Source organism: Artibeus jamaicensis, unplaced genomic scaffold, assembly GCF_021234435.1.
Source record: "Artibeus jamaicensis isolate MK-2021 breed Jamaican fruit bat unplaced genomic scaffold, CSHL_Jam_final contig_402, whole genome shotgun sequence".
NCBI lineage: Eukaryota > Metazoa > Chordata > Mammalia > Chiroptera > Phyllostomidae > Artibeus > Artibeus jamaicensis.
The window spans coordinates 15,751,524-15,778,522 of record NW_026521818.1 but is presented as its reverse complement, the minus strand read 5'-3'; the positions used below and the strand labels follow the sequence as shown (position 1 = coordinate 15,778,522).

General features: G+C 37.1%; 1 protein-coding gene across 10 annotated transcripts in view; it reads right to left on the bottom strand.

The window, feature by feature from the left end:
- Positions 1-12,938: 12,938 nt before the first annotated feature.
- The window catches only part of CSNK1G3 (casein kinase 1 gamma 3), a 103,256-nt gene continuing 89,195 nt past the window's right edge, over positions 12,939-26,999 (bottom strand). For 6 of the 10 annotated variants that reach the window (XM_037138234.2, XM_037138236.2, XM_037138240.2 and 3 more), the window contains 3 exons: positions 25,014-25,120; positions 24,474-24,497; positions 12,939-15,549 (listed from right to left, as the gene is read on the bottom strand). In XM_037138234.2, coding sequence (XP_036994129.1) covers positions 15,495-15,549; positions 24,474-24,497; positions 25,014-25,120 — 186 coding nt within the window. In that variant the 3' untranslated portion in view covers positions 12,939-15,494. The remainder of the gene's footprint in view (positions 15,550-24,473; positions 24,498-25,013; positions 25,121-26,999) is intronic. The other 4 variants (XM_037138238.2, XM_037138239.2, XM_037138242.2 and 1 more) reach the window with 1 other exon arrangement.

Here is a 26,999-nt window from a genome sequence, read left to right as displayed (position 1 = left end):
AGAAGGATTACCATTCATTAGAACACTTGGACATCGTGTAACTGGTTCAGTGGATTGACCTTAAACTACCATTTTAGTGGCTTGACACCAGGTTTTGGCCTGGATCTCCTGTTTGTCTTTTTTATCAATAAGAGTACAGAATTGATGATTCTGAATTCATCAGTGCCACTAACTGAGTCAAGATAGCTAATTGTGCAATGTGATAGAATCAGGGTACACATATTTTAAAACAAGAATAATGGTTTCAATCTAAAGCAAAATGTAATAAATACTAAGCCAATGTATCCAGTGAGGCTCAGTTCATTGGGCATCATTCTGCAAAGCAAAGGGTCACTGGTTTTCCTGGTTGGAGCGCATATAAGAGGCAACTGATCACATTGATGTTTCTCTCTCTCCCCTCCCCTCTCTCTAAAAATAAATAAAGTCTTAAGAAAAAAATAGTAAGTACTAGGCCTTATTCTTGTCTCAAAAAGCAGAAACATACACTGAGCATGAGAAACTAAGGTGTTGCTCAGTTTAAACTGTATTATGAGGGTAATGGTAAAGGTACCCTGCACTGAGAAGTATCACAAGTATTTCTAATCCTCAGAACAATACTGCAAGTAAGGCATTATCTCTAATTTGAGACAAGGAAACTCATGCTAAGAAGTCAAATAATTTGCCTCTGGTCTCACAAGTTAGGGGATTGAAAATCAACTATATTTGTCTGATGCCCAAACCCATGCTCTTCCCAAGACCATGCACTGCTTCAGGATTGAGGTCTGTGTGAGAGCCAAGCTCCCGTACCTCATTCTAACTCCTGCATGTGCTGTCATACATTTTCTTTAACACTATCAAAATTCTTGATGCTAACTCAAAATGGCCCTTGAATTTATAAAAGAAATAAAGTTTATCTTTTGATAAGTAGTGTCATTCATTTAAGGAAAAAAAAAAAAAAACAGTACTTTGTGTCAAACATCCAAATCTTTCCAAAGTCTAGAACAGAGGTTGGCAAACTGCCAGTTTGGTCTGCAAGTCAAAGCTAGCCCACTTCCTGTTTTTATTTGGCTCACAAGCTAAGAATGATAATTTACATGTATAAATGGTTTTTAAAAATCAACAGTATTTCACGATACATAAAAATTACATGAAATTCTAATTTCAGTGTCCATAAATAACTTTTTCTTGGAACACAGCCCTGCTCATGCATTTACATACTGTCTGTGGCTGCTTCCATACAACAAAGGCAGAGTGGAGGAGCTGTGACAGAGACCAGATGTTGCATCCCCATCTGCACACGGCTGTTCGACATACTACAAACCTCAGCAGTGCAGTCACAATTTGACAGCATTTACTATTCCTTATTCCTACTGCATACTAACCTTGTAAACAAAAGGAAGGGTGATCTTTGAGTGTTGTGCTTTTAAGGCACAGTGGAATATGAATTATTGTTATACAATTATATGGCAAAGTATCACATTTACTATGCAATGACACTTTAGCTGTGCTAATACAATTTACTTAACATCACTGGACTAAGCACTGATCACAATATCTCCAGTTAATAAGAAGGCAACAGTGATAACAATTAGAAAGCTTGCAGTACCTCAATACAGTAGAATTTATTCACATACAAAAAGATGAGTACCAAAGTTACTTTCCAAAGATGATGTAACCAAAGTTACTTTCCAAGTGGCTCATTTGTTAGCCAAAGAAACCTATTTACTGATGGTAAGTTAAAGTTAGTTGTGTTTGACTGCATCAGCCAGAAAGTATGTGGAGAGTTTTCAAGTCCCAAACCTACTAGGTTTCAAGTTCCAAACCTACTAGGTTTCTAGCAGAGTCAATTATGTGAAGACACAGATAGTCAACTAAAAAAAAGGCAAATGATTTCAAGGAGTTTTCCTTGGCGTTTGATGTGTGAATAGACATAAATGTAAATAAACAAAAGAAAAATAAATGGAGCCAGTTGAAGATGGAGCCAGAGCTGCCTTGCTAGAGGAACTGCTTTGCAGTCTTATGCCTCAAATTTTTGTAATGTTAAAACAGGGCAAAATATCCTTTGAACTGGGCCCAAGCAACCCTGCGTCCCAAAGACATGTTCGCAAAGATAACAAGACAACAGTTACTATGACTACTGGACTGATGACTACTAAACTGAAATTAAAAACATTGTTTTGAATTAATATCACTACATTACATGCACCAATAGAAATGCCTTTCTTCTTTTAATATAACTGTTTCCCTTCCTTTTCTCATAAATACGCATTGCCTTTGTCCCCTGACCGGAACATTATTTGGGCCTCTACATGAATTAATGCTAGCTGAATAGTTATTCTTATTGATATCAATAAATGCTTGCTGCCCCCTACTTTAAGAGGCGTTTTATGTTTAGGTTAACATTACCAATACTGCCCAGTGACTGTTTCCTACAAAAGTCAACTCTGAGTTTGAAGTGACTCAAGAATTAATCAGCCTCCACGAATAGTCTTCATGGAAGAGCTATGAGAAAGAATACTGTTAAAGAACTTGAGAAAACACCAGTTGGCTGCAAACTGAAGTGGAATCTGCAAAGATGTGTTATAATCGACAGTGGTAAAAATGTGTGTGGAGAAGGAAAATGTTTACAGGGCAAATTTATAAAACTTCTGAAAATGTAAGATGATTCAAGTCAATGTTCATACTTTGTTATTCAATACCAGGTATTTTGTAGAAAATACATGAAACTGGCATGATATTGAACTAAAAAAGTCAATGGTGAATATCATTTACTTACGTGGTCTTACCCATCGTCACTTCCATTCAGCTTTCTCAAAAAGAGAAACTCAACACCCTGACTTGCCCGACAACAGAGCAGTTTGAGGGCAGTGATTACTGACTCCATAATGAGACTGACATTTTTTCTGAATGAGGGCCACCCTCACTGAATGGCTTTGGAAATTAGCTTCTGCTGCAGATTTTTTGTAAATTAATTAATTATTTATTTAAATTGTTGTTCAAGTAGTTTTCTGTCTTTCACTCCCGTCCCAGCCCACCAACCCCCACCAGTGCTCCCCACCCCCCTCCCATTTCCACCCCACACCTTAGTAATTGTCCATGTGTCCTTTATAGTTGTTCCTGCAAACCCTTCTTCCCCTTTTCCCCTGAAATTCCCTCCCCTCTCCCCTCTGGTCACTGTCAGCCTGTTCTCTATTTCAGTGTCTTTGGTTATATTTTGCTTGTTTGTTTGTTTTGTTGTTTAGGTACCTGTTAAAGGTAAGATCATATGGTATTTGTCTTTCACCCCCTGGCTTATTTCACTCAGCATAATGCTTTCCAGTGCCATCCATGCTGTTGCAAAGGGTAGTAGCTCCTTCTTTCTTTCTGCTGCATAGAATAGTTTTTGGATACATTAATTTACTGATTGGCACCTAGGTTGCTTCCAACTCTTGGCTATTGTAAATTGAGCTGCTATGAACATTGGGGTGCATAGGTTCTTTTGGATTGGTGTTTCAGGCTTCTTAGGATATAATCTCAGCAGTGGAATCCCTGGGTCAAAAGGCAGATCCATTTTTAGTTTTCTTAGAAAATTCCATACTGTTTTCCATAATGGTTGTACCAGTCCGCAATCCCACCAACAGTGAACTAGGGTCCCCTTTTCTGCACAACCTCTCCAACACTGTTGTTTGTTGCTTTGTTTATGATGGCCATTCTGACTGGTGTGAAGTGGTATCTCATTGTGGTTTTAAACTTTGCTTCTCTCTGATAGCTAGCGATATTGAGCATCTTTTCAGGTGTCTCTGGATTCTCTGTATGTCCTCCTTGGAGAAGTGTCTGTTCAAGTCCTTTGCCCACTTTTTAATTAGGTTGCTTGTCTTCTTAGAGTGGAGTCATGTGAGTTATTTGTATATTTTGGAGATTAAACCCTTGTCTGAGGTATCATTGGCAAATAGGTTTTCTCATTTTAATAGGTTCTCTTTTTAATATTGTTTTCTTTAGCCATGCAAAAACTTTTTATTTTGATGAGATCCCATTTGTTTATTCCTTCCTTTATGTCCCTTACATTAGGGGACATATCAGTAAAAATGTTGCTATGTGAAATATCTGAGATTTTCCTGCCAATGTTCTCCTCTAGGACTTCAATGGTGTCACGGCTTACATTTAAGTCTTTTATCCACGTTGAATTTATTTTTGTGTATGGTGTAAGTTGGTGCTAGAGTTTCATTTTCTTGCATGTAGCTGTTCAGTTCTCCCAACACCATTTGTTGAAGAGGCTATTTTTACTCCATTTTATGTTGCTGCCCCCTTTGTCAAATATTAATTGACCATAGAGACTTGGGTTTATTTCTGGGCTCCCTGTTCTGTTTCATTGGTCTATATGCCTGTTTTTATGCCAGTACCAGGCTGTTTTGATTACAGTGGCCTTGTAATAGTTTGGTATCAGGTATTGTGATCCCTCCTACTTTTTATTCTTCTTTCTCAAAATTGCAGCCTCTATTGAGGGTTGTTTGTGGTTCCATATAAATTTTTGACCATAGTGTTGGTCCTATGTCTATGAAATATGCCACTGGTACTTTAATAGGCATTGCATTGAATCTATAAATTGCTTTGGGTAGTATGGACATTTTCATAATCTTAATTCTTCCAAACCATGAACATGGTGTATGTTTCCATTTGTTTGTGTCTTCCTTGATTTCTTTCTTCAGTGCTGTGTAGTCTTTTGCATACAGGTCTTTTACCTCCTTGGTTAGGTTTATTCCTAGGTATTTTATTTTTCTTTTTGCTATATCGAATGAGATTTTTTCCTTGATTTCTGCTTATGCTGTTTCATTGTTGGTATACAAAAATGACTTTGATTTCTGGGTATTGACTTTGTATCCCACTGTTTTGTCAAATTCATTTATTGGGTTGAGCAGTTTTGGGGTGGAATCTATAGGATTTTCTGTCTACACTATCATGTCATATGAAAACAGTAACAGTTTTTTTCCTCCTTTCTGATTTGGATGCCTTTTATTTCCTTTTCTTGTCTGATCACTATGGCTAAAACTTCCACTACTATATTGAATAGAAATGATGAAAGTGGACAACCTTGTCTTGTCCCTGATCTTAGTGGAAAAGCTTTTAGTTTTTGCCCATTGAGTATGATGTTGCCTTGTAGGTCTCTCATATATGGCCTTTATTATGTTGAGGAATGCTCCCTCTATTCCCACTCTGCTGGATGTTTTTATCATAAATAGGCATGGTATAACTTATCAAATGCTTTTTCTGCATCTATTGATATGATCATGTGATTTTTGTCTTTGCTTTTGTTTCTGTGATGCTTGTTTATTCACAGATTTACTGATTTGTGAATACTGAACCATCCTTGCATCCCTGGGATGAATCCCACTTGGTCATGCTGTATGATCTCCTTAATGTATTTTTGGATGCGATTTGCCAATATTTTGTTGAAGATTTTAGCATCTATGTTCATCAGTGACATTGGCCTGAACTTAACTTTCTTTGTTGTGTCTTTACCAGGGATTAGGATGATGCTGGCTTTATAAAAAAAGTTTGGGATTCTTCCATCATTTTGGATTTTTTGGAATAGTCTGTGAAGAATAGGGGTTAGCTCTTCTTTAAATGTTTTGTAGAATTCTCCTGTGAAACCATCTGGTCCAGGGCTTTTGTGGGCCAGGATATTTTTGATTACTGCTTCAATTTCATTTGCTGTTATTGGTCTATTCAGGCTTTCTGCTTCTTCTTCATTGAGTTTTGGAAGATTATATTTTTCTAGAAATTTGTCCATTTCACCTAGGTTTTCAAATTTCTTGGCATACAGTTTTTCATAGTAATTTCTTACAATCCTTTGTATTTCTGTGGTGTCAGTTGTAATCTCTCCTCTTTCATTCGATTGTGTTTATTTAGGTCCTCTCTCTTTTTTTCTTAATGAGCCTGCTTAAAGGCTTGTTGATTTTGTTTATCTTTTCAAAAAAAACAGCTCCTGGATTCATTGATCCTTAGAATTGTGCTTTTAGTCTCTATGTCATTTCGTTCTGCTCTGATCTTGGTTATTTCCTTCCTTCTACTTGCTCTGGGCTGTCTTTGTTGTTGTTCCTCAAGTTCTTGTAGGCATAGGGTTAGGTTGTTTGTTTGAAATGTTTCTATCTTCTTTAGGTAGGCCTGTATTGCTATAAACTTCCCTCTCAGGACTGCCTTCACTGCGTCCCATAGGTTTTGGGTTGTTGTGAGTTCATTTTCATTTGTTTCCAGAAACTTTTTGATTTCTTCTTTAATTTTATTCTTGACCCATGCATTGTTTAATAGCATGCTATTCAATCTCCATGATTTTGAGTGTTTGGGGTTTTTCCCTTGAGGTTGTTTTCTAGTTTCAGTCCCTCATGGTCAGAGAAAATGCTTGGCATGGTTTAAATTTTCTGGAATTTGTTAAGGCTTATTTTGTGTCCTATCATGTGGTCTATCTTTGAAAATGTTCCATGTGCATTTGAAAAGATGTGTATTTAGCTTCTTTGCGATGAAGAGCTCCATATATCTGTCGAATCCATTTGATCTAGGGCAGTATTCAATGCCACAATATCTTTGTTGATATTTTGTTTGGAAGATCTTTCCATTTTTGACAGTGGGGTGTTATAATCCCCTACTATAAATGGGTTGCTGTCACTATCTTTTTTGAAGTCCTCTAAGATTTTCTTTATATATTTGGATGCTCCTATGTTGGATGCATATATATTTACAATGTTTATTGCAAATGTCTTCTTGGTGGATTCTTCCCTTTAGTATTATGAAGTGACCTTCTGGGTCTCTCTTTATGGCCCTTTTTTTGAAGTCTATTTTGTCTGATATGAGTATTGCTACCCTGGCTTTTTTTTTTCTTGTCCATTTGCTTGGAAAATTTGTTTCCATCCTTTCACTTTTAGTCTGTGATGGTCTTTTGTCCTGAGGTGGGTGGGTCTCTTGTAGGCAGCATATGTGTGGCTCATGCTTTCTTATCCATTCAGCTATTCCATGTCTTTTGATCAGAGCATTTAATCTATTTACATTTAAGGTTATTGTTGATAGGTACTTATTCATTCTCATTTTTGTACCTGTGTTCCCATCTCTCTCTTTTCCTCCCTTTCCTTAGAGCAGACCCTTTAGCATCTCTTGCAGAGCTAGTTTGGTGGAGGTGTATTCTTTTGTCTTGGAAGTTCTTTATTTGGCCTTCTGTCTTGATTGAGAGCCTTGCTGGGTAAGGTAGCCTTGGTTGCAGGCCTCTGATTCTCATTACTTAGAATATTTCTGGCCATTCTCTTCTTGCTTAGAGCGTTTCCATTGAGAAGTCAGCAGCTAAGCTTATTGGGGCTCTCTTGTATGTTACTTCCTGTTTCTCCCTTGCTGCCTTTAACATTCTCTCTTTGTCTTGGAATTTTGCCACTTTTATTATGGTGTGTCTTGAAGTGGACCTCTTTGGGTTCCTCTTGATTAGAACTCTCTGTGTTTCCTGGATTTGTGTGACTTTTTCTCTCATCAAATTAGGGAAGTTTTCCATCATTACTTTTTCAAATAGGTTTTCTATCCCTTGCTCCTCTTCTTCTCCTTCTGGTACCCCTATTATACAGATATTATTATGTTTCATATTGTCTTGCATTTCACTTAATCCCTCTTCTTTCATTCTTAGCCTCTTTTCCTTTTCTTGCTGTTTCTGGGTGTTTTTTTCTACTTTGTCGTCCAACTCGCTTCATCGATCCTTTTGATTACTTCCACTGTGTTCGTCAGTTCAGAAATTGTATTCTTCATTTCCTCTTAGCCCTTGTTGATAGTTTCTATTTCCTTTTTCATGTTGATATACTTTGCAGTGAGTTCATTATGATTCCCCTGTAGTTTCTGGTAGCTCATTGTGAACTCTTTGAACTTCCAATAGTAGTTTCTCCAGTATTTAGTTGTGTTTCCAGATAGGTCCTGGATTGAGGTTTGTGTGGTTTCCACTCCCTCCTTCACCTTCTTCTGTTGTTACCTGTTGGTGGTTCCTTTGCTATTGGGACCACCAGTGGGTATCCTGGTGTTCACTGCTTCTACTTACTCTTTGTGATCAGAGTTCTCTAAGCACTGATAACCAGTGCTTTGAATTCAGTATCTGGTAGCTGATTTGCCTCTATTTCATCTAACATTCTTTCTGAGGCTTCCTCCTTTCCTTTCATTTGGGGATTGTTTCTTTGTCTTCCCATTTTTTGTGAGACTCTTCTTGTTAGCCTCAGCTTCTTAATCTATTTCGACACCCTGGGTTTCTGGTGTGCACTTCTGTGGTATAATACCTGTGCGATTCAGTGGTGTAGTCTCCTTGATCTCCCCTGCTCACTGGTCTTGGGCTGTCCTTAATGTTGGCTCTGAGTTTGTCTTTGGGTTTGGGTTGTTTTAGGGTCTGTCTTTTGTGGGTCCTTCCCACCAGCTGGTTGACAGATGGTCCCTCTGTCCACCACCCATTTTAATTTGTTGTGCTGGTGAGGGCAGGTTGTGTTGAAGCTAGTCCTTCTGTGTGTACTGGGTAGTTTCTCCACTATTTAGTTGTGTTTCCAGATAGGTCCTGGATTGAGGTTTGCGTGGTTCCCACTCCCTCCTTCACCTTCTTCTGTTGTTACCTGTTGGTGGTTCTTTGCTATTAGGTTTCATCTTCCAGTGGGTATCCTGGTGTTCACTGCTTCCACTTACTCTTTCTTTGTGATCAGTTGGAGGGGAAGGCAAAATGGTTTATGACAGCAGAAGAGTATTCTATGATATTTACAGTAGCAGCTGGTAGAGAAGAGATAGGAGATCCTTTGGCTATGCATAGTGTTAACCATGATCTTCAACCCAAGTAGCCACTTTTAAGGAAGGATGGAAAGAAGGTTAAGACTCTTGTTGGGTAGGGAAGGATTGTGAGTTGGATCTAGAAAGCCATGAGGTTGTGGGAGGTCAGATTCTGAGGTAAGGTGAGAGTAAAGGATAGTAAATAGATGTAGTGTTTGAGCAAATAGAGTTAACCACTACAGTAATAGAGTTCAGGAAACTAAGTGGGCTGAGATCTGGGAGGGGTATTGTGTAGTATTTACAATTGTATGGAACAGCTATTATTTACAATAATATTAAAGCAACAATCATATGACAGAATCTATGTGATCTGGATTACAAAGACAAGGTACAGGACTTTAAGTAGTGTGCTAAAGGAACATAGGTGAAGTGAAGGACAGTAAATTAGCAATACACTGTGGAGGAGAGAACAGGGGAAACCTGTCAAACGATACAATATAACCAGCCAAGCAAAGAAGACTATACAGAAAGAAGAGGAATACAAAAATACTACTAAAATAAAAGATGTATGAATAATGAAAAAATAATAATACAAATATTCAGTAGCCTGTAGTTCTCTTCAATAGCAAAGTGAAATTTGTCTCACTGTCTCAACTGTTGGGATGCTCCCTCTTTGGGTCCAACTCTGGTTCTTTCACAGTTCCAAGTTTTTTGTCTCACTTGTGGGTATCAAAAAAAAAAAGGCAGGAGAAGGGAGGTAGAAGAGATATAATCGAAAAGAAAGGAAGAAGGAATAAAGAAAGAAGGAGAAAGAGAAAAAAGGTATTGAAGGATAAAATAATAAAAAAATTAAAAAATAAAAGATTACTTAAAACAAACAAACAAAAGACACCTCTTATTGGTTTCAAACTAGCCAAACCGGTTTTTCTGGTCTTGCTGGCTGCAGCAGGCTGAGGGGTAATTGATGTGGTTTTCTCCCTTCCCAGTGTGTACTCAGCCAGTCTTGCGAGCACTCTCCCAAGAGCTAGTCTGGTGCCTCTCCCCAGTGCCTTAGGTAGGGGACCCAGGTCGTCTTCAGAGTGCTCTGCAGTTATTGGTTATCACTGTGGGCTGGGATGCGGGCCTGCACGCTCGGCCAGGCTGCCTTCGTCCTGTATGTTTGGGCTCGAACCCTTCCCAGTACTATGGGGGAATGCAGGGCCTTCCGCACAACTTCGGGATTGCTGCCCGACTGGGTGGGGAGTAAGCCAAGTGGCTGTCGCAGAAGAATCCCCCAAACAGTTTTACTTTTTGAGAAATTCCTACTACTCAAGCCTGCTGCTCAGTACAGCCCAATTCTCTGGCCAGACCAGGGACTACTGGGTCAGCGTGTGTCAGTGTGCAACTCTCCTAAACCGGCAACCACAGACTCCTCCAGTGATCACGGCCCATGTGTTTGCCTCTTTGTCCTTATTCTCCTCTCTGCAACTTCAAGCAACCAGGTCTCTCCTGGTGCTGCTCAAACCCTGCGTGGCTGGGGAGGGAGGAAACAGTTGACCTGGCTCTCTCCCAAGGACTCTGTGGCAGGCCTGCCCCTCCCAAAGAGTTTGTAGTAGACCCAGCGCCAGGGCCGAGGGCTGGTTTTTCAGTGTCCCCTGCAATTTCTGGTCTCTTATTTTCATATATGCTGGGGTACTGTTGGCTGTTTGCTCTGTTCCTTCATAGATCCGCCAGGTTTTTCTCCTGTGTGTAGGGGGGAGTGGAATCTGCTCCCTCCTACTCCGTCGCCATCTTCCAAATCCTCAAATCTATTTCTTATACTTAATATATACCAGTAACCTGGTATATACAAAGTGTTCACCTGAGAATGATGGTCTAGGGGAATTGCATTTCTGCTGCAGATTTGATAATGGTTCTTAATAAATTCAAAAGTAAAGCAAAACAAAACTTGTATGTGAAACTTATACTGCAACAAAGCCATTTTGATGACAAGTAATACTGTTTATATCACAAGTAATGCCAAACTACTTTATAAACTTCCCATGCTGGCGTCAAAACAACCAGCAAGATCTCATTTTCCCACACAAATATGCATTGGCTCCATTTTCCAAACTCAATTACAGTTCCAGCCATATTTTTGGATCTCAATGCAAATGCAAAGGAAATTTCCATATTTCAAAATCTAACTGTACAATTGAGAAGCATCTAAGTATCCTTCAATAGAAAGTGATTAATCTGCAATGGTATGAAATGTCAAAAGGTAAGTATCTAATGGAATTCTATATGTCTTCCAAATTATAAGTATGCTCAATTAAAATCATGCACTAAAAGACTAATTACAGTATTTGGTAGTATCTATATCGGTGAAGATAATTCCACAGATGAAATAATGTAAAATCACATCATAAAACAATTAAGTGAAATATTATCCCCTCAAAATAATTAAATTATTATCAGTAGAGTTGTATTAGAAAACTTGTACTCAAGTTTTAATATGTTTTAAATTTCCTCAATTCAAAATTAATCAGAACTTTTCTTTCTCGTTACGCAACTATAAAAAAGCCTCAACTTTACCTTTGGCCCGGAGTCTAAACTTTACCAAAAATAGTTTGCCAACCCCAAGTTTAGGGCAGTGCAGGAATTTTTTCCCATATAACTGAAGTCGCAGTGTGGTAAACATCCCTATGAACTACTGTCCTTTCTAACAAAACCACTTTCATACCCCAGCAATACTACCTGATGATTTTTTCTGTATGTGCTCCTTCCTTTGGTTACGATCCATGGATTCATGCAGTCAATTTCCTAAGAAAGTAACATGTGGCTCTGCACTGCAGTGGGGCAGAAAAGAAACTAGTTATCCTGAACATCAGCAAAGCTTCATGACTCAATTCAGTTCTACTTCAGTAAAAAAATTAGCTCTTAACTCTACTAACCCAATTCTATCACAAAATTCTTAAAAACTAAAGAAAAAGATGTCAAATAAGGTATTTATGAATTCCATTTTTGCCTACGTCCAAAACATTTTTCAAAGGTCACTGTGATTTCTAATAATATGTTCAGATTAAGAAGTCTCAATCATAGTAATGTTTTGTAATTTAAGACAAGTAGGTTTGCCTCTATGCTGTAGTTTGCTTTCCTTATCATGATAACATGTCTATTGATTTTGCCCGTGCAGCATTCATTCACTCACCCCTTGATAATAATACTTTTCAGTTCCTTTTGGGTAACACTCCTGCTACCACCTATCCCAGTCAAACGTGTCCTCGGAAGGTGGGAAAACAGCATTCCTTGTGCCCTAGTAACTGGCTCAGGGGTGGACATATGCGCGAATGAAGGAATGTTAGCCTTACCACTTCATCGAACTGTTAAGACACAGTGCCCCTTGTTTTGGCTGCAGAGAAGTCTGACGCTGCTGGGTGGCTTCTTTACCATCAGGTGAAAATGATCTCTGACAGTGAAAACAGCAGGGTAGAAAGCAACACTGAGAGAAATGGACAAACATAGATGCCTGACTTTGCAGCAGGACCGAGCATGTCTGAAATCAGCTATGCCACTGGACTTTTCAGCTCAGTGTGCTACTGCACCAGCCAAGTCAGGTTTCTATCACCTGCAGTTCAACGGGGACTCACTCTGCAACTATGAAATCATTCAGATTGCATCTTAAGTCACACTTTTCTGCACAGGGCCTATTAACCATTTCCTGAATGCTCGTGCTTGGTGTATGTTGCTTTGCCTTATGTTACCTCTAGTGCCTTTTAGTAAACAGAGTACCATTAATACCATTTTGTAAAATGCCTTGAAGTACCCAGAACAATGATAAACTGTGAGATATTGCCACAGATATGTGCCCTCCATCTGCGATAATAAAGTCATATTCATGTAAAGTTGAATTAGTAATTTCATTTCTATGTATATAACGGTGTAACTTCATTCTTAAAAATAGAATGATTCTGTTTCCCTCCTTTGGTTTACTAATGGCATTCGTTTTAATTAATTGCTTCATTAAGTAGTTCATAGCAGTGTAAAAAAAATTTTTTTAACTTTTCTTAACAAAAGGTTAGGCTTCCTGGTATGTGCTCTATACAGCGGGTTCCAACAAAGCAAAACTAAAACTACAGTGTATTCCTGTAGCTCCGTTTCTCCCATATACTAAAACTAAAGGACTAAATTTTAAATATTCCTACCTCAAATTAGTGAGTGGAATTATAGTACCCATGACTAGAGAAACGGGGAAAGAGCAAGTTTAAAAAAACTACCTTTATTTTTTATTTCTTTTTCAGTTACACACTTTTAAACAGGGATGTGTTTCATTACTCAGACATTCAGGCAATGTTGATTTCATTAGTGTTGACAGAAAAGAAGCATAAAAATGCAAAACCTTGTTGGCTTAACCTGAACATACCTGCATTACTTATTATTGACCAGTTTGTGTTGCCAAAAGATTTATTCCTTGGCATTAAAATGGAGCACTTAAAAATATTGCTAAAAAGCAAATGTCTACAGACTGGTCTTTGCAGCAAATAAGGGTATTTATACCTTTAAAATATTTTAAGTCCATAATTGGATTAATATACACACCTTCTTATGTATAAGGAGTTCAGATCATATAAACACTGTACAGTCCAAAAACCCTACTGAGAATAAAACTAAATAGGCTTATGATAAGAAATACAGATATTGCATGTATTTACAAATATCATAGACACACAAATTTGGTCAAATACTGTAAAGAAAGAAGTGGTTTCACATTATAATGGCCAAAACATCCATCTACTTTGCTCAAAGCAAACAAAATGAACAACTCAGTGTGTGACTCCTGTATTTTAAGACATCATGACAGTACACAAATAGATAGGATGAAACTGCTGACCAAATTATACAGCAAATGTTTTCCAGGATGAGTGCATGTCTTTAAAATCAAGAACTTAAAAAGGTCATTCATAGGACTTAAGAGCAACAATGATAAACCATGTCCAGGTCTCTGGTATTCATATGGGTATCTAATTCATCAACAATGCATTGAACTTTTGGCTAATAAGAAAAAATAAATTACAAAGTACAATTAAATCCCTGTAAATGCAATATAAAGTCAAAAATGTAGATTTATTTACTTTAATTACACATTTTAAATGTTACCTTGAGACAATAAAAATAAATAAGTGTGCCTGGAGGCACGCACTTAAAGACAAAGAAAGGGCTGCATGGAAGGAGTAAGGAACAATCTGGTAAATGAAAGGTGAAGGTAAGATTTGAACAACATAATTCTCTAACTAGTCTTTCTGCTTTAACTCTTCTCAAAAATTCTGGCTGGAAGAATGACAAAAAATCTGTATTTATGGCTTAAAACAAAGCATACTTGAAAAATGGAATGGGTTTCCTTTTTTACAGAACCATAACTTTGTTCATATGCAGGCACTTTAAAAGACTAAGGAGGCAAAGCACCTGACCCATCCTCTCCAAAATAGTTCTCAATCATCAAAATTATGCTAAAAAGTCAGAAAATTCTAGAGAACCAGCAAAGTTGAATCCAAGAGACTAATGTGCACAGAGGGCAATAAAGTGACCCCGTTTTTATTGCTGGGGATTTTTTATCAAAGAGCAAATAATTAATAAACAGACACCACTGCATGGCACATCTGAAGTTTTCTGCTCAAGGGAGAATATAATCATTCAGCAGTGGGTTTCAGTGGGATCTCCTTTGACTTCAACCTTAAAATGTTGCAAAAAGATTCACATTTACTTCTTCTTCTTAGTGTATTAAAAAAAAAAACTCCCACATATCTCATTTCTCAAAGTATTCATCTCTTGCTATCTACCGTACATAATCTGGAAGCATAAAGTTACATTATACAAATATTTTGCATTTTTAAAATAAGCGCTTTTGCCAGTCCAGCAACACTGTAATTCACATAGCGGTATGACAAAGGCAGAGCTCGTATTTACCAGGTTACCTGTGGTTCATTTCACCACTAACATCTGCAGAACCCACAGACTCTACGGAGATGTTCCTCGGTACCTCTGGGCAGTGACTGTACCATGATTTCACAGAGAGAGTGTCAATATGACTGATGAAGCAGTACCATCAGTAATACTGATGCCAATGCCAATGTCACACCAAAACTGAACTTCTCAAGTAACAACATCTTTAAACATTTGGGCAACTCTATTTTCTTTGTTGCATTACCCACTGGGGAGAACATTCCTATTTGATTATGCAGTTACAGAAGTTATTAAAAAACGGATTTAGATATATAACTGGTTGACATTTAAGATACTGTACTGCTTTCTACAATAGCAGAGCTTCTGAAAAATGTTCTATAGAACTGTTTTCATCAAAACTACTTCAGCCCTGGCCAGGTAGCTCAGTTAGTTAGACCATCTGTCCAAATACACCAAGGTTGCAGGTTCAGTCCTCAGTCAGGGCACATGCAAGAATAAACCAATGAATACATAAATAAGTGGAACAACAAACCAATGTTTCTCTCTCCCTCCCACTTCCTTTCTCTCTCTAAAATCAGTTTTTTAAAAAATTGGAAAAAATACTACCTCATTGGTCCATTCCATTCACTGATGGGCAAAGCACTCATCTTTTGACAAAACTTTAAAGCTTTCATAAAAGTTAAATTAAAAAAATATGAATGTAAGACAACCACCAAAAGAAGTATGAAAGTAGGACATTTCTGTTTCTAAGAGTGAGTCCTTCAAAATATATGTGGTCACTACAGAGATGATTTCAATCACAAGACTGAAGATGAACACGTAAGTAACTCCCCATGATCCGTCTGCGTCCAGAGTCATTTGTGCCGCTGTATGGTTTTTCTTTTCCTTCGTTTGAAAAAACAGCAGCACCTGCAGGTGGAGGGAAACATTTGTTTTATCATAAAGGTAATAAAATGTCACAAAGTAAAGCTGCCAATATCCTACTAATTTAAATGGCTGTTAAGAAGCAACAGACTAGTGCAAGATAGTGAACATGCCAATGAAGCATAAATATTAGTGAAATTATGGCAGAGTTATCACTACTATTTTCTCAGTGTGCCTTTTAGGAATAGCAAGACATTTTAAGCAACATTAAAAGGAGTCACTGAACTGAACAGGTTCTGCACAAAGACCAGCTGAGAAGCTCTGGGCTCTGGACCCGAACTGGCCACCACATTGTTACTTTGGATACTTGTTCATCTCTGGCTACGGCAGGCTTTTACACTACTCGTCTTAGAGATTCTCTCCCTTTCTTCTTTGTATTTGTATATAATTATTGAAGCCATTGTAAGAAAAGCAATAATGATCCTAACACTGATGAATGTGTTTTCACTTATTTTTGATTCCAAAAACAAAAAAAGAAATCCGAAATGCACTCTTCACCAAACATTTTCCATCATATTCACAAACTATAAGAGAGAAAACATTAAATAGGGTAAGAATGTCACCATTAGCACTTCTAGTTCTTTAAGGGTTGAAGGAGGTCAAGCTTATCCTAAGCGATTGTAATTAGAGTAAAAGTTATAGTTAACATTTAAAATAGCACAATCAAGGTGATTCAGTTTCGTATTTGAAAACTGACTCAGTATTGTAGTCTGTGAAGGAAATATTGTACTTTTTTGTTGTTATTCCCAGGTGAAGGAACTCCAGAGATGACCCCTGAGAGAACTAGTGATTCTCACAGCACATTCCCCTCATCGTGAGAGGACGAGGCACATGCAACACGCAGAGAGCAGTGTGGAGGATGGTGCAAACTCCAAGTCCGTGAGCATGAGAACCACTGGTCAGCAGTCGAGAAGGCAAATAAATACACACACACACACACACACACACACACACACACACACAATTTCCCCCCTAAAAGTCAGCCATTCCTTTAAATAAAGATCTGCCCCCCCACACTTAATATAAATTCAATCTATCTAATCTATCGATAAATTCAATCTAATCTATCGAATAAATTCAATCTACATAATCTATCAAATATAAAGATAATAGGTACCATATAAAAAGGGGCTCCTTTTGTGTCCCCATTGAAGTTCAGAGTGTACATGTATAAATCATATTTTGTAATAAAAGCAAGACATAGTTATATACATGGTGATCCAATCCACAAAATGCTGCCAATTCAAAACCTCAGAATGGTGACCTTATGAACACATTCCTGTAAATCTCATCAGCCCACCTATCTCATCAGCCCACCTTCACAGAAGGGTATTAACTTGACATTTTCAGGCTACATAAAATGGAGACCATGTAGCTTCATGTGTCCTACTGGCAAAAGATTATGGAAGATGAAATAATTGCTAGAAATATTTTATCTCTTTTGGTGAAGTAAATGTAAACAAATCCACTCTATCCAGTTAAATTACACAATCTCTCTACCCATACTGTCAAAAATAATTTCAGACCACTTAGTGTGATTTATGCCACAATTATGAAATCACTGTGGGACATTCAAAACCAAAGTACGCACTAAAACAGAACACAATGACCAGACCATCAAGAGTGAATAATTCAAAAGCCTATGTGCCACCTGATAAAGATTCAACTAGAAATATGTGCAATTATCAATCATCGTGAATTTTACTTTTATTGAGGTAACTACCAGAAATAACAGAAATAAATTATCCAATCAAGGGCCTTAAAAAGAGCTACCATAATAAAAGAAGAATCTAGGTGCTATAGGTTTTTCCTAGACTTAATAAACTAAGTCAAATTTACTTTTAACTGTCAACTATCTAATACCCTCCCAAACCACTTAAAAATAAAAAGCAAAACAAAAAGTCAAATGATGGATTTTATCTATGAGATAAAACCCATTATTCCAAAAAGAACCTTTCAATTAAAACTTTAAAGAGTCAGAATATGTCCACACAGTTAAAAAAATAAGCATAAAATTGGTACAGAGGAAACATACCAAATATTTAGGATATTAAATAATAAAGAATATGACCAGATTTCAATTAAAATTTATTAATTGTTTAATATAAAGTTTATTGATAATGTTTAGTGTTCCTAAATACTGTTTCTTGACTATTCAAATTCCAAAACACATTCTTTCAAAAATGATCTACTGAAAATGTGCCTTAAGGTATGTGTAAGCCTTTTGGAATGGGGAATTTAATGTTGTACATATTTTGATGAACAAATCCAAGTCCCAGATTTTCCATACTTATATTAGCAATTCACATTGCTTTGCTTTATTTTCCAGTACCATTAATCTGCTTTCAGTTCTGAGAGCTGAGTTTTTCCCATTTCTTAGGCAACCATTCCTTCAATGTTATTGATCACATAAAACTACTCCCAAAATTTATTTATTTATCTTTGAATAAGATTTTCAAATGAACTATAATTGTAAAGGGTTTTAAATTCAAAAGCAATCTAAAGAAGACATCTATTTTTCAGAAATAAATCCTAATCCCACTAAAGTACACTCTTGAAATAATTGCAAAAGTTGGCATGCCACTAAACTACCACAAGAGGGCACCATTGCTTTATGCACTATGAATGCATTCGCATAGAGAGGTTCTCAAGATACACTTAAAAAACTGATACTCAAACTTGTGGCTGATTTATTAGAATCATTATCAAAACAGCTGGTTTACAGCCTTTGTACTTAAGAAGTTATGTATCATCTCAACTGTCTGCTGCCCTGGAGCACTCAATTACCTAAAACATGCTGCTCCCATACCACCACTCTGTCACATGACTGTTGTATTTTACTGTCAGTACTTAGTAGTTAAATCTAAATTTATTTTATTTACTTATTTACTTTCTTTTTTTTACTTATTTACTTATCTGTCTATACATAGAAAATGAGCTTTATCAGATCTTGCTCACAGGTACATCTCACAAATGGGCACAAAGTTATAACTCATTAAATATTATTGAATAAATCAGTGATTTTCCTCAAAAATGAGACTCCTAGAATAAGAATCTAGTCAAGATTCTCCAACAGTCTGTGAAACTAGGGTTCTTACCCATGGGCCATGTACACTAGTGAAACCTCATAAAATGCATATTTCAGTGCCTGTGGAAGCTTTTCGGGGCGGGGGGGGCGGGGGAAGCCTGTGCCACATTCTTAAAAGAGCCTGCACCTCAAGAACCTCTGCTCCCCAGATGCACTCCTGCTTCATTTCCAGTGAGGCTGCGGCCTGGATGCTGTGAGTTGAACACTGCAGATACTGAGTGGACACCACGCCACCAATTTATATGAGTGCAGGCAAATGAGTAAAAAGAGACAATGTTATTTTAACACTTGGTACAGTTGAAAGGGAAGAAAGGTACTGGCAGTAATAGCTGGAAGTAACAGCCAAGATTCTAGGAATTAGTGCATCCATTAGTTCTCACAGATGACATGAGCAAGTTATTTTTATCAATAAATTTAATTATCTGGTCGTAGAAAATTATTCGCATCTTTAAAATGTTAAAATATATTTTCTGTCCCTGTTGCTTAGTAGCTACATTTTCTTATTTATGAGTTCATACCTCATTTGGGGTCTTTCAAGACTATTGACAACTACCTTGGGGAGGCTGGTTAAGCTTACCAGCCATTTAAATCACATTCTTGTCAATGATCCTCTTTTTCATGACTCTGACATGATTATTCCTTACGTGGTTTCAGTAAGCCAATTTGCTCTCACAGGTCAAGTTCATGCTTCTGATGTGATAATTTGGTAGCTAGTCTAAAAGCTTTGAAGACACGTCTCTATTCTAAAATCCTTTGGAAATAAATGTTAAGTCCTGCTTCTCATGAATTCTAAGGTTGCTGCTTTAAATAGTGTTTGGGTAGGTAAACATGGAACCACAATGAATCAAACTCCTAAAAAACATACTGATAAGGGCGAAGGCATTGCTACTGACATTACACCACCATTTCTGCTCTAGTCATTGCCTTTTTCTTCACTGAATTTGGCTGGTTTTTTTGAATTATGTCATATACTTCTTCCTTACAAATCTACTGAGAAAATGAAGCACATTTATTTGAATGTGAAGTTCTTAATCTGTCTCTTCCACAATGACTCACTGGCTCATCCTTTGGTTGACAGACTCTTGGTCACCTGCCAGACCCTGTCCAGTTAGGACTCCAGAACCTCGCCTCTCCTCCTCTGAGTTGATGGGTATACAAAAACATCTTTTATGACCTCTAATTTTTAACTTTGGCAAAGGACTTTTCCCCTTAAAATTTACACCTGATATGTAATTTCATATCCCTGGATCTCTTGATTTTTACAATTAGGAATTGTTTAGTTAACCATGAAGAGTTTAGATCAGAGAGCACGGCCATCTACATAACTATTCTAACCAAGAACCTGCACACCCAGCCTCATCTTCAATTTCTTCCTCTCCACATGTAATTAGTCCCTCACATCCAAAATGACTTTCGATACTTTCCCATTCTTTACACTAGTTTACTTTACAGCTTTTTGTCTCCACCAATGCTAAGAACCTTTTAACTGACTTCCCAGTCTAAGTTTCCCCCTCTCCAATCTGCCATCCAAAATTTCCCCCTCATAAATACAAGGGGGGGGGCCATAGTAGGTGTATAGTTGTAAGTATGCAAAACACAGACTTCATTCTTGTATTATTATTTATTATTGTGTTATTTTCCCTATGAACACCTGTAAGCCTACTTTTGCCCAATCCTGTATAACCAAGCCCTTTTCCTCTTAAATCTCAGCGATGGTTCTACACTACAGCATGAAGTCCACACAGCTCTTAAAATTTGGATCCAACCTATTTCCACTCTCCTCTCAGCTTCATCATCTGTTAGGCCTCCTTTTCAGGCAGCCTAAACTATGCAAGGAAGGAGGGAAGATTTTCTGCAATCTGATGAATCCCAGGAAGTGACACAAGCCTTGAAACTGTTGCCAAATTAATTTTTCTAAGGTTCAATCTAATTATACCATGTCTTGGCTTATAACACAGAGCTTTCATTCTTGCACTGAAAAAAAAAGTCCATTTTTTTTAACCTGGCTATTAAGTTCTTTTAAGACTGGACACTTAGCCCATTCATCCCAGTTCCCATTAACGTACTCACACACTACACAGCCACATGGCTTACTCCTCAGACTTGCCCCGTTCTTTTCTTGCTCTACACTGTTGTTCAGCCTCTGTTCCCTGACTGCTATGCATCAGCTTTGCCAAATCATACTCATCTCTAGTCCAAATACACCCTTACCCATGAAGACTTCTCTTCTCAACTGCAAGTAAGCACTGAAGTCTCTGAGCTACGACAACATTATATTCTACAGTGCTAATCCGGGAGAGACCAATGGTTCTCAATGCTTGCTGTTCCTTAGAATCGGCTTAGTAGCTTTTTAAAAATATTGCTAAACAGATCCAACCTCAGACCATTTAAATCAGAAATTCTGATAGGGCAGCCTAAGTATTATCATATTTTTCAAACTCCCCAGAAGATTGTGAAATGAAGCCAGAGTAAAGAACCACTATGCAAAAGCCACTGTTATACTTACTATCTTCTCTAATGGAAAATAAGGCTTGGATTTCTGGATTTCGCTTCATAATTTTCATATTAACAACAAACACACAATAACCATTCATCAAATATTAGAAAAGGGAAAAGAAACTAAAAAAAATAATGCTTTCACACTACATAAAAACTCTATAACAAAACTAAAGGAAGCCTTGTTTAATTCCTACAATGAATGATAAGGGTGTTATTATTTATATCACCTGCCTTGAAAAAGATTCTCAGCTACCGTGAAAAAGGCAAAATCTCATTACTAATGAAAGAGTCACTTTGTTCTTGGGGGAAGAGAATATTTTCCATCATTCAGAAATCATATATTTACCCCATGAGACACTATCCTAGAAAGGTTAAGACTCTGAAACGCCCATTGTGAAATACACTCTAGTTAATGGGATGCGGTGAGGCAATCTCTGCCAACCACAGGTAAAAGGAGAGAGAAGACGCTGGGAACAATTTCTGAAAGAGAATTCTAAGCAGGTTCCTAGCTACTTACAAAATGGTGGAAAAGTAAAGCATAAGATACAATTTAGAAAAAGAAACCGTGCTCACAATTTCTTAATCCCAGACTAAAAGGATATGAGGAATGAAACAGTAAACTTGTAGGAATGTAAGAATAACCCTGATTAAAGGAAAGACAAAACTTTATATTCAGAGTTTTCAACTAATGAAGTTAGGAAAGTTCTGAGGATTTCTGTAACCTATCTGGAATAAAGCTTTACTGAAATCATGGATTACTATCCATTTTTTTTTTAATCGCTGCTTTAACCCTGGTTAGTGAGGCCGAGTGGACTGAGCACCAGCCTGTGAACTGCGAGGTGCCATTTGGATTCTCAGTCAGAAGACACACCTGGGTTGTGGGCTAGGTCCCCAGTGAGAGACACCCAATCAATGTTTCACTCCTCTTTTCCCTCCCTTCCCATCTCTCTAAAAATAAATAAAATCTTTTAAAAATCACTGTTTTATTAAGATATACTTCACATATCATAAAATTCACCGCTTTAAAGTGTACAAGTCAGTGGTTTTTATATATCGCAGCTGTAATCACCACTATGTAATTTCAAAACATTTTCATCACCCCATAAAGAAACCGCACTGCCTAGCAGTAGTCACGCCCATCCTCCTCTTCCCTGCCCTAGGCAATCACTGTCTACTTTCTGTCTCTATATACTTGCATATTCTAGATTTTTCATATAAATGCAATTATGTAATATTTAGGTTTTTGTAGCTGCTTCTTTCACCTAGCATAATGTTTTCAATTTCATTTTTATACTGTTAATTAACAGTTTATTGTATGGATACACCACATTATTTAGAGTCATACTAGTTTATTAACATATACTTTTTTATGCATTGGGGATCTGAAAATGAAAAAGGCCTTGTTTTCAAGAAATTCATGACATTTCTAGAAGTGAGAAATTAATAAAAAAATATATCGACGGCAGAATGGAAGCAACAGAAGATAGGTTTCAGAATGAAAAATGGAGCTGGGAAAGGCTGGGGCCAGACTATGGAAGATGTGAACGGCCTTGGTGCTATGCCAGGCAATTTAGACTTTATGCTCCAAGCACCAGAGAATCTTCCCTGCAGGAATAACCTTGCCACCATCTACTTCCATTTTTCTCATCTTCCGACGCCTACACAGAGAAACCCAAACCCATAAACATACACATAAACAAACACCCACACCCATCTCAACTAAGAAAATTACTATGTTGTTCTTCAAAGCCACCTCAATAAAGCATTCCCCGATCATCCTGTCGGGAAGCAATCCTCCTCTTTATACCTTTTTCAAAGTATTTACCATATAATGATATATGTTAACACAACTGTCATCTTCCTTATGGTGTACTCTACCAAAGGGCAAGGGTGGTATCAGATACTTCTGAAATCCAAGCAGCATTACTGCTGAATGAATAAATGGGAAAATGTAATAGATTTTGTTAAAAATGGGTATCTAGGAGGATGTGCACACAGAACCGCCAGTTTAGTGAAGAGCTGTGAGTGTGGAATGAAACACACGGGACAATGATACAAGAAGCACAGCCCTGGAAGAACACAGACAAGACGGGCCACGGGCGACTAGAAGGGGAGAGCTAGAAAGGGGTGGTAACAACTACTGAGTACCTGCCATCTGCCAGACAAAAGACCAGGTTTTTTTAATCACATTTAACTTTCTCAAAGCTATGAGGTAGATATTATTCGCCTTATTATACAGAAAAAGAAACAAGCCTGAGGAAGGTAGTAACATGAGAGAAGTAGGACTCTACAGGCTGTATAACTGCAAAGGACACACACACTCTCATCTGCCGTGCTGCCCCCCGACTGCTGTACTCGAGACTGCAGAAATGAGCACAAACTTTTTATTTTTGACATAAAAATGCACAAGGATATAGTTGACTAATTATATCCTGCAATCCACTAGAGTAAATCATACTGTCAATAAATCCCAGAGTCAAAAGTGATTAAAATGGATACTTGATCATTGTTCTTTAAAAAGATATATGCATAAAAATTTCCTCATCATGCAGCCAGCAAAGGAGCATTATTTTGGAAAATATATAAGGTTCCTTTTGGCTATGGTCAGAACTTTCCAAAATTTATTAATCTAAGCAACTTTCTTTATTCACTCCAAGGCGAACTCAAAAATCATCCAGAAGCTGAGAAGCGTTTTAGACGTGGCATAACACTAAAGGCAAATGCCAGCAACAGCTAAACTCAACACTTCAACTACTAGAAACATTACCTTTGATAATATCTGCAACAAGGAGGAAATATTTAGATGAGGATTTTTCATAATGCCCTCTCAACTATATAATGAAATTTATCAATATATACTATATGTTACATAGCAGTATTATTAGTTAATAAATGAAATATTTTTTAGTGATAATATTGGGGTTGGGATAAGGGGTTTACTATGTGTACTTAACAACTACAATGAGGAAAAAAAGAAAGTGTATCTCAAAAGTCTGCCTTTCTATCTGAAGTAGCAAATACAGCCCCTGTATTAAAAAGCAAATGCACAAGCACAAGCAAGGTTGGTGTATCTACTCAATTAAAAAGTGCCCCCAAATCTATGTTACTTGAAGCAAAAGTTGCAGCAGGCAAAAGAGCTCCTCAAACAATTATTTCTTGCTTTCCAGAGCTAATGTAAATGATATCAAATATTTTTGAACAACTTTAACAAATTATAATGTTTATGTTGAAAGATATGTTTTTTAAAAACACAATATGGTGCTACATCTTTTAAATTACAGTCAGCGGAGCTATTTCTGCCTGCCTACACTTGGGAACTCACCACATGTTCAACACTTTCTGGCAGCTATTCACAAAAAGAAAAAAATACGAGGAAAAAAAGAGAGAGATCATCAGAAACAGCCCACATTGAAATTATCACACTTTTTCATGCTTAATTTTTTTCAAGCAGCATTATTGTAATTTACATTCACAAAAACTAAATTAAAACTAGTACTAATGCATGCAGAATACTCTCAACAAAAGTTATATGTTCTTATGCTTACAGAAAAAACAAGCATCTCTAGTATAGCAGTAACTTTCATGCATCAACACTCCTAAAAATAAGGAGCTAAAAATATGCTGTTGATTCTAAATAAGAATTTCATCATAGTTCTTAAATAAATATTTTTGTATTTTTAAGATATTTATTAAGATAGCACTATTCTAAACTTAGTGATTAAAATTGATTAAATATACCACTTATTTCACATGCACCTATTCCTTGAAAAAAATTCCTGGAATAATTATATATGGCTATAAATCTCAAACATGCACTGTTTAAGAACAAAAAGTTACTAAAACAAGAAAAATGAATACATACTTGGTTTCATCCATCACTTCTACTTCTGTAGGGGCTGTGATGGGTGCATTTGAACGTCCCGCAGTGGGGTCATCTGTGTTTAACTCTCCATTTGTAGAACTTACAACCTGCAAAAAAAAAACAAACAAAAAATGTATATACACAAAGTAATAGCTTATACAACGATAAACATAAGTAAGCTAAAATATTTAAATTAGAAAGTTAATATGAGGAACATAAAACAATATGGAGTTGTTCATAACTAAACACAATAATAGGTCTAGCATTTTGTTAAAGATCAAGGTTGTCCAATACTTGCTTTTTAACTTCCTTTTGATCTTGAAATTTCTGTCTTCTGTCTTAAAAACTTAAGACTAACTACTACATTTTTCTCAATTGCTTCCCTCTAGTGTGCTCACTCTTTTGGTATCTTGCTTCACCACCAATTATGTCGCTTGCAAACATCAGTATTGCTTCTTTCAGTGAGTCCTTCATTTCAATGTAATCATGCTCAGGTCTCCCTCTTATACCGCCCATTCATTCGCCCAGCTCTTCAAGGCCCAAATCCAGGAGTCACTGTGATTCCTCTTTGACTGAAATCCGTATCTAATCAATCTATCAGCAGGTCCTTTTCTATCCTCCCCCAGAATACATTCCAAATCTAATCAGTTCTCTCCTGACTTTATTACTAAGAGTTCAGTCCAAGCCACCATTATCTTTTGTGTGAGAAAGAGCAAAAACCTATTAACCAGTCTTCTGCTTTTTTACATGTATGCCCTCCCTCTTTAGTCTATTAACCACACATCAGCCAAGGTTCTCCTCTTAAGATGTAGATCATGTATAATTCCCTGCTTAAAATTGTTCAAGTGTCTGACATCCCACTTAATGTAGAATAAAGATCCATGGTCTTTACACCAATTTAAAAAGACCCATAAAAAACTCTGAATCCTGCCTATCTCTCTGATACCATACCACTTTCCCTTTGCCTCAGTAGCCTCCATCCAAGATTGTCAAGCTTACTCCTATTTGATAATAAGGCCTTGGCATTATTCCCACTGCCTGTATTTTCTTCCTGCTTATTGGCTATCTTCTTATCTCTTAAATTCTCTAAAACAAGGCTTTCTATCATACAATCTAAAACTTCCATACAGATACTCTCTTGCATGTCATATTCTATTTTTAACTCTTTGTATAGCATTGACCCATGCTGGTGTTTTTCTGTTTGATTTTGTCCATTAAAATTAAGCTCTGTGACAGCAAGATCCTTGCACTGTTTCTTGCTATATCTCCGTATCTAGCTGGCGCAGAGTAGGAACTAAATAAATATTTGTATGCGTGCATGAATTTGTAGAACAATATAAAAACCCTAAGAAAACTCCCAAATATGCTTGGTCCTACAAAGTCACCATTTCTTGCTTTTCCCAAAATTTATTAAAAAGAAGCCTTAACTTCCCATTTCAATTTTTATAAAAGTTTCTGTTCATTTACTCAATTCCTTGTAATATCTACTTCTTTCCTACACCAGAACGTCAAGAGTTTTCTTAAAAATTACCAATGATTCCTAGAATATTTTCTTGGAATATATTTAGTTATCTTTGTTCAATCCTCATTTTCCTGTACATTTCTAGAAATATATTCATTTTCTAGGAATATATTCAGTTATCTTTGTTCAATCCTCATTTTCCTGTATATTTCTCATCACGTGGCATCAACTGATGACTTTGGAGTAAAATGGACCTGCCTTTTGACCCAGCAATTCCACTGCTGGGATTATATCCTAAGAAGCCTGAAACACCAATCCAAAAGAACCTATGCACCCCAATGTTCATAACAGCACAATTTACAATAGCCAAGAGCTGGAAGCGACCTAGGTGCCCGTCAGTAAATGAATGGATCCAAAAAATTATGGTACATATACACCATGGAATTCTATACAGCAGAAAAAAAAAGGAGCTCCTACACTTTGCAACAGCATGGATGGAACTGGAAAGCATTATGCTAAATGAA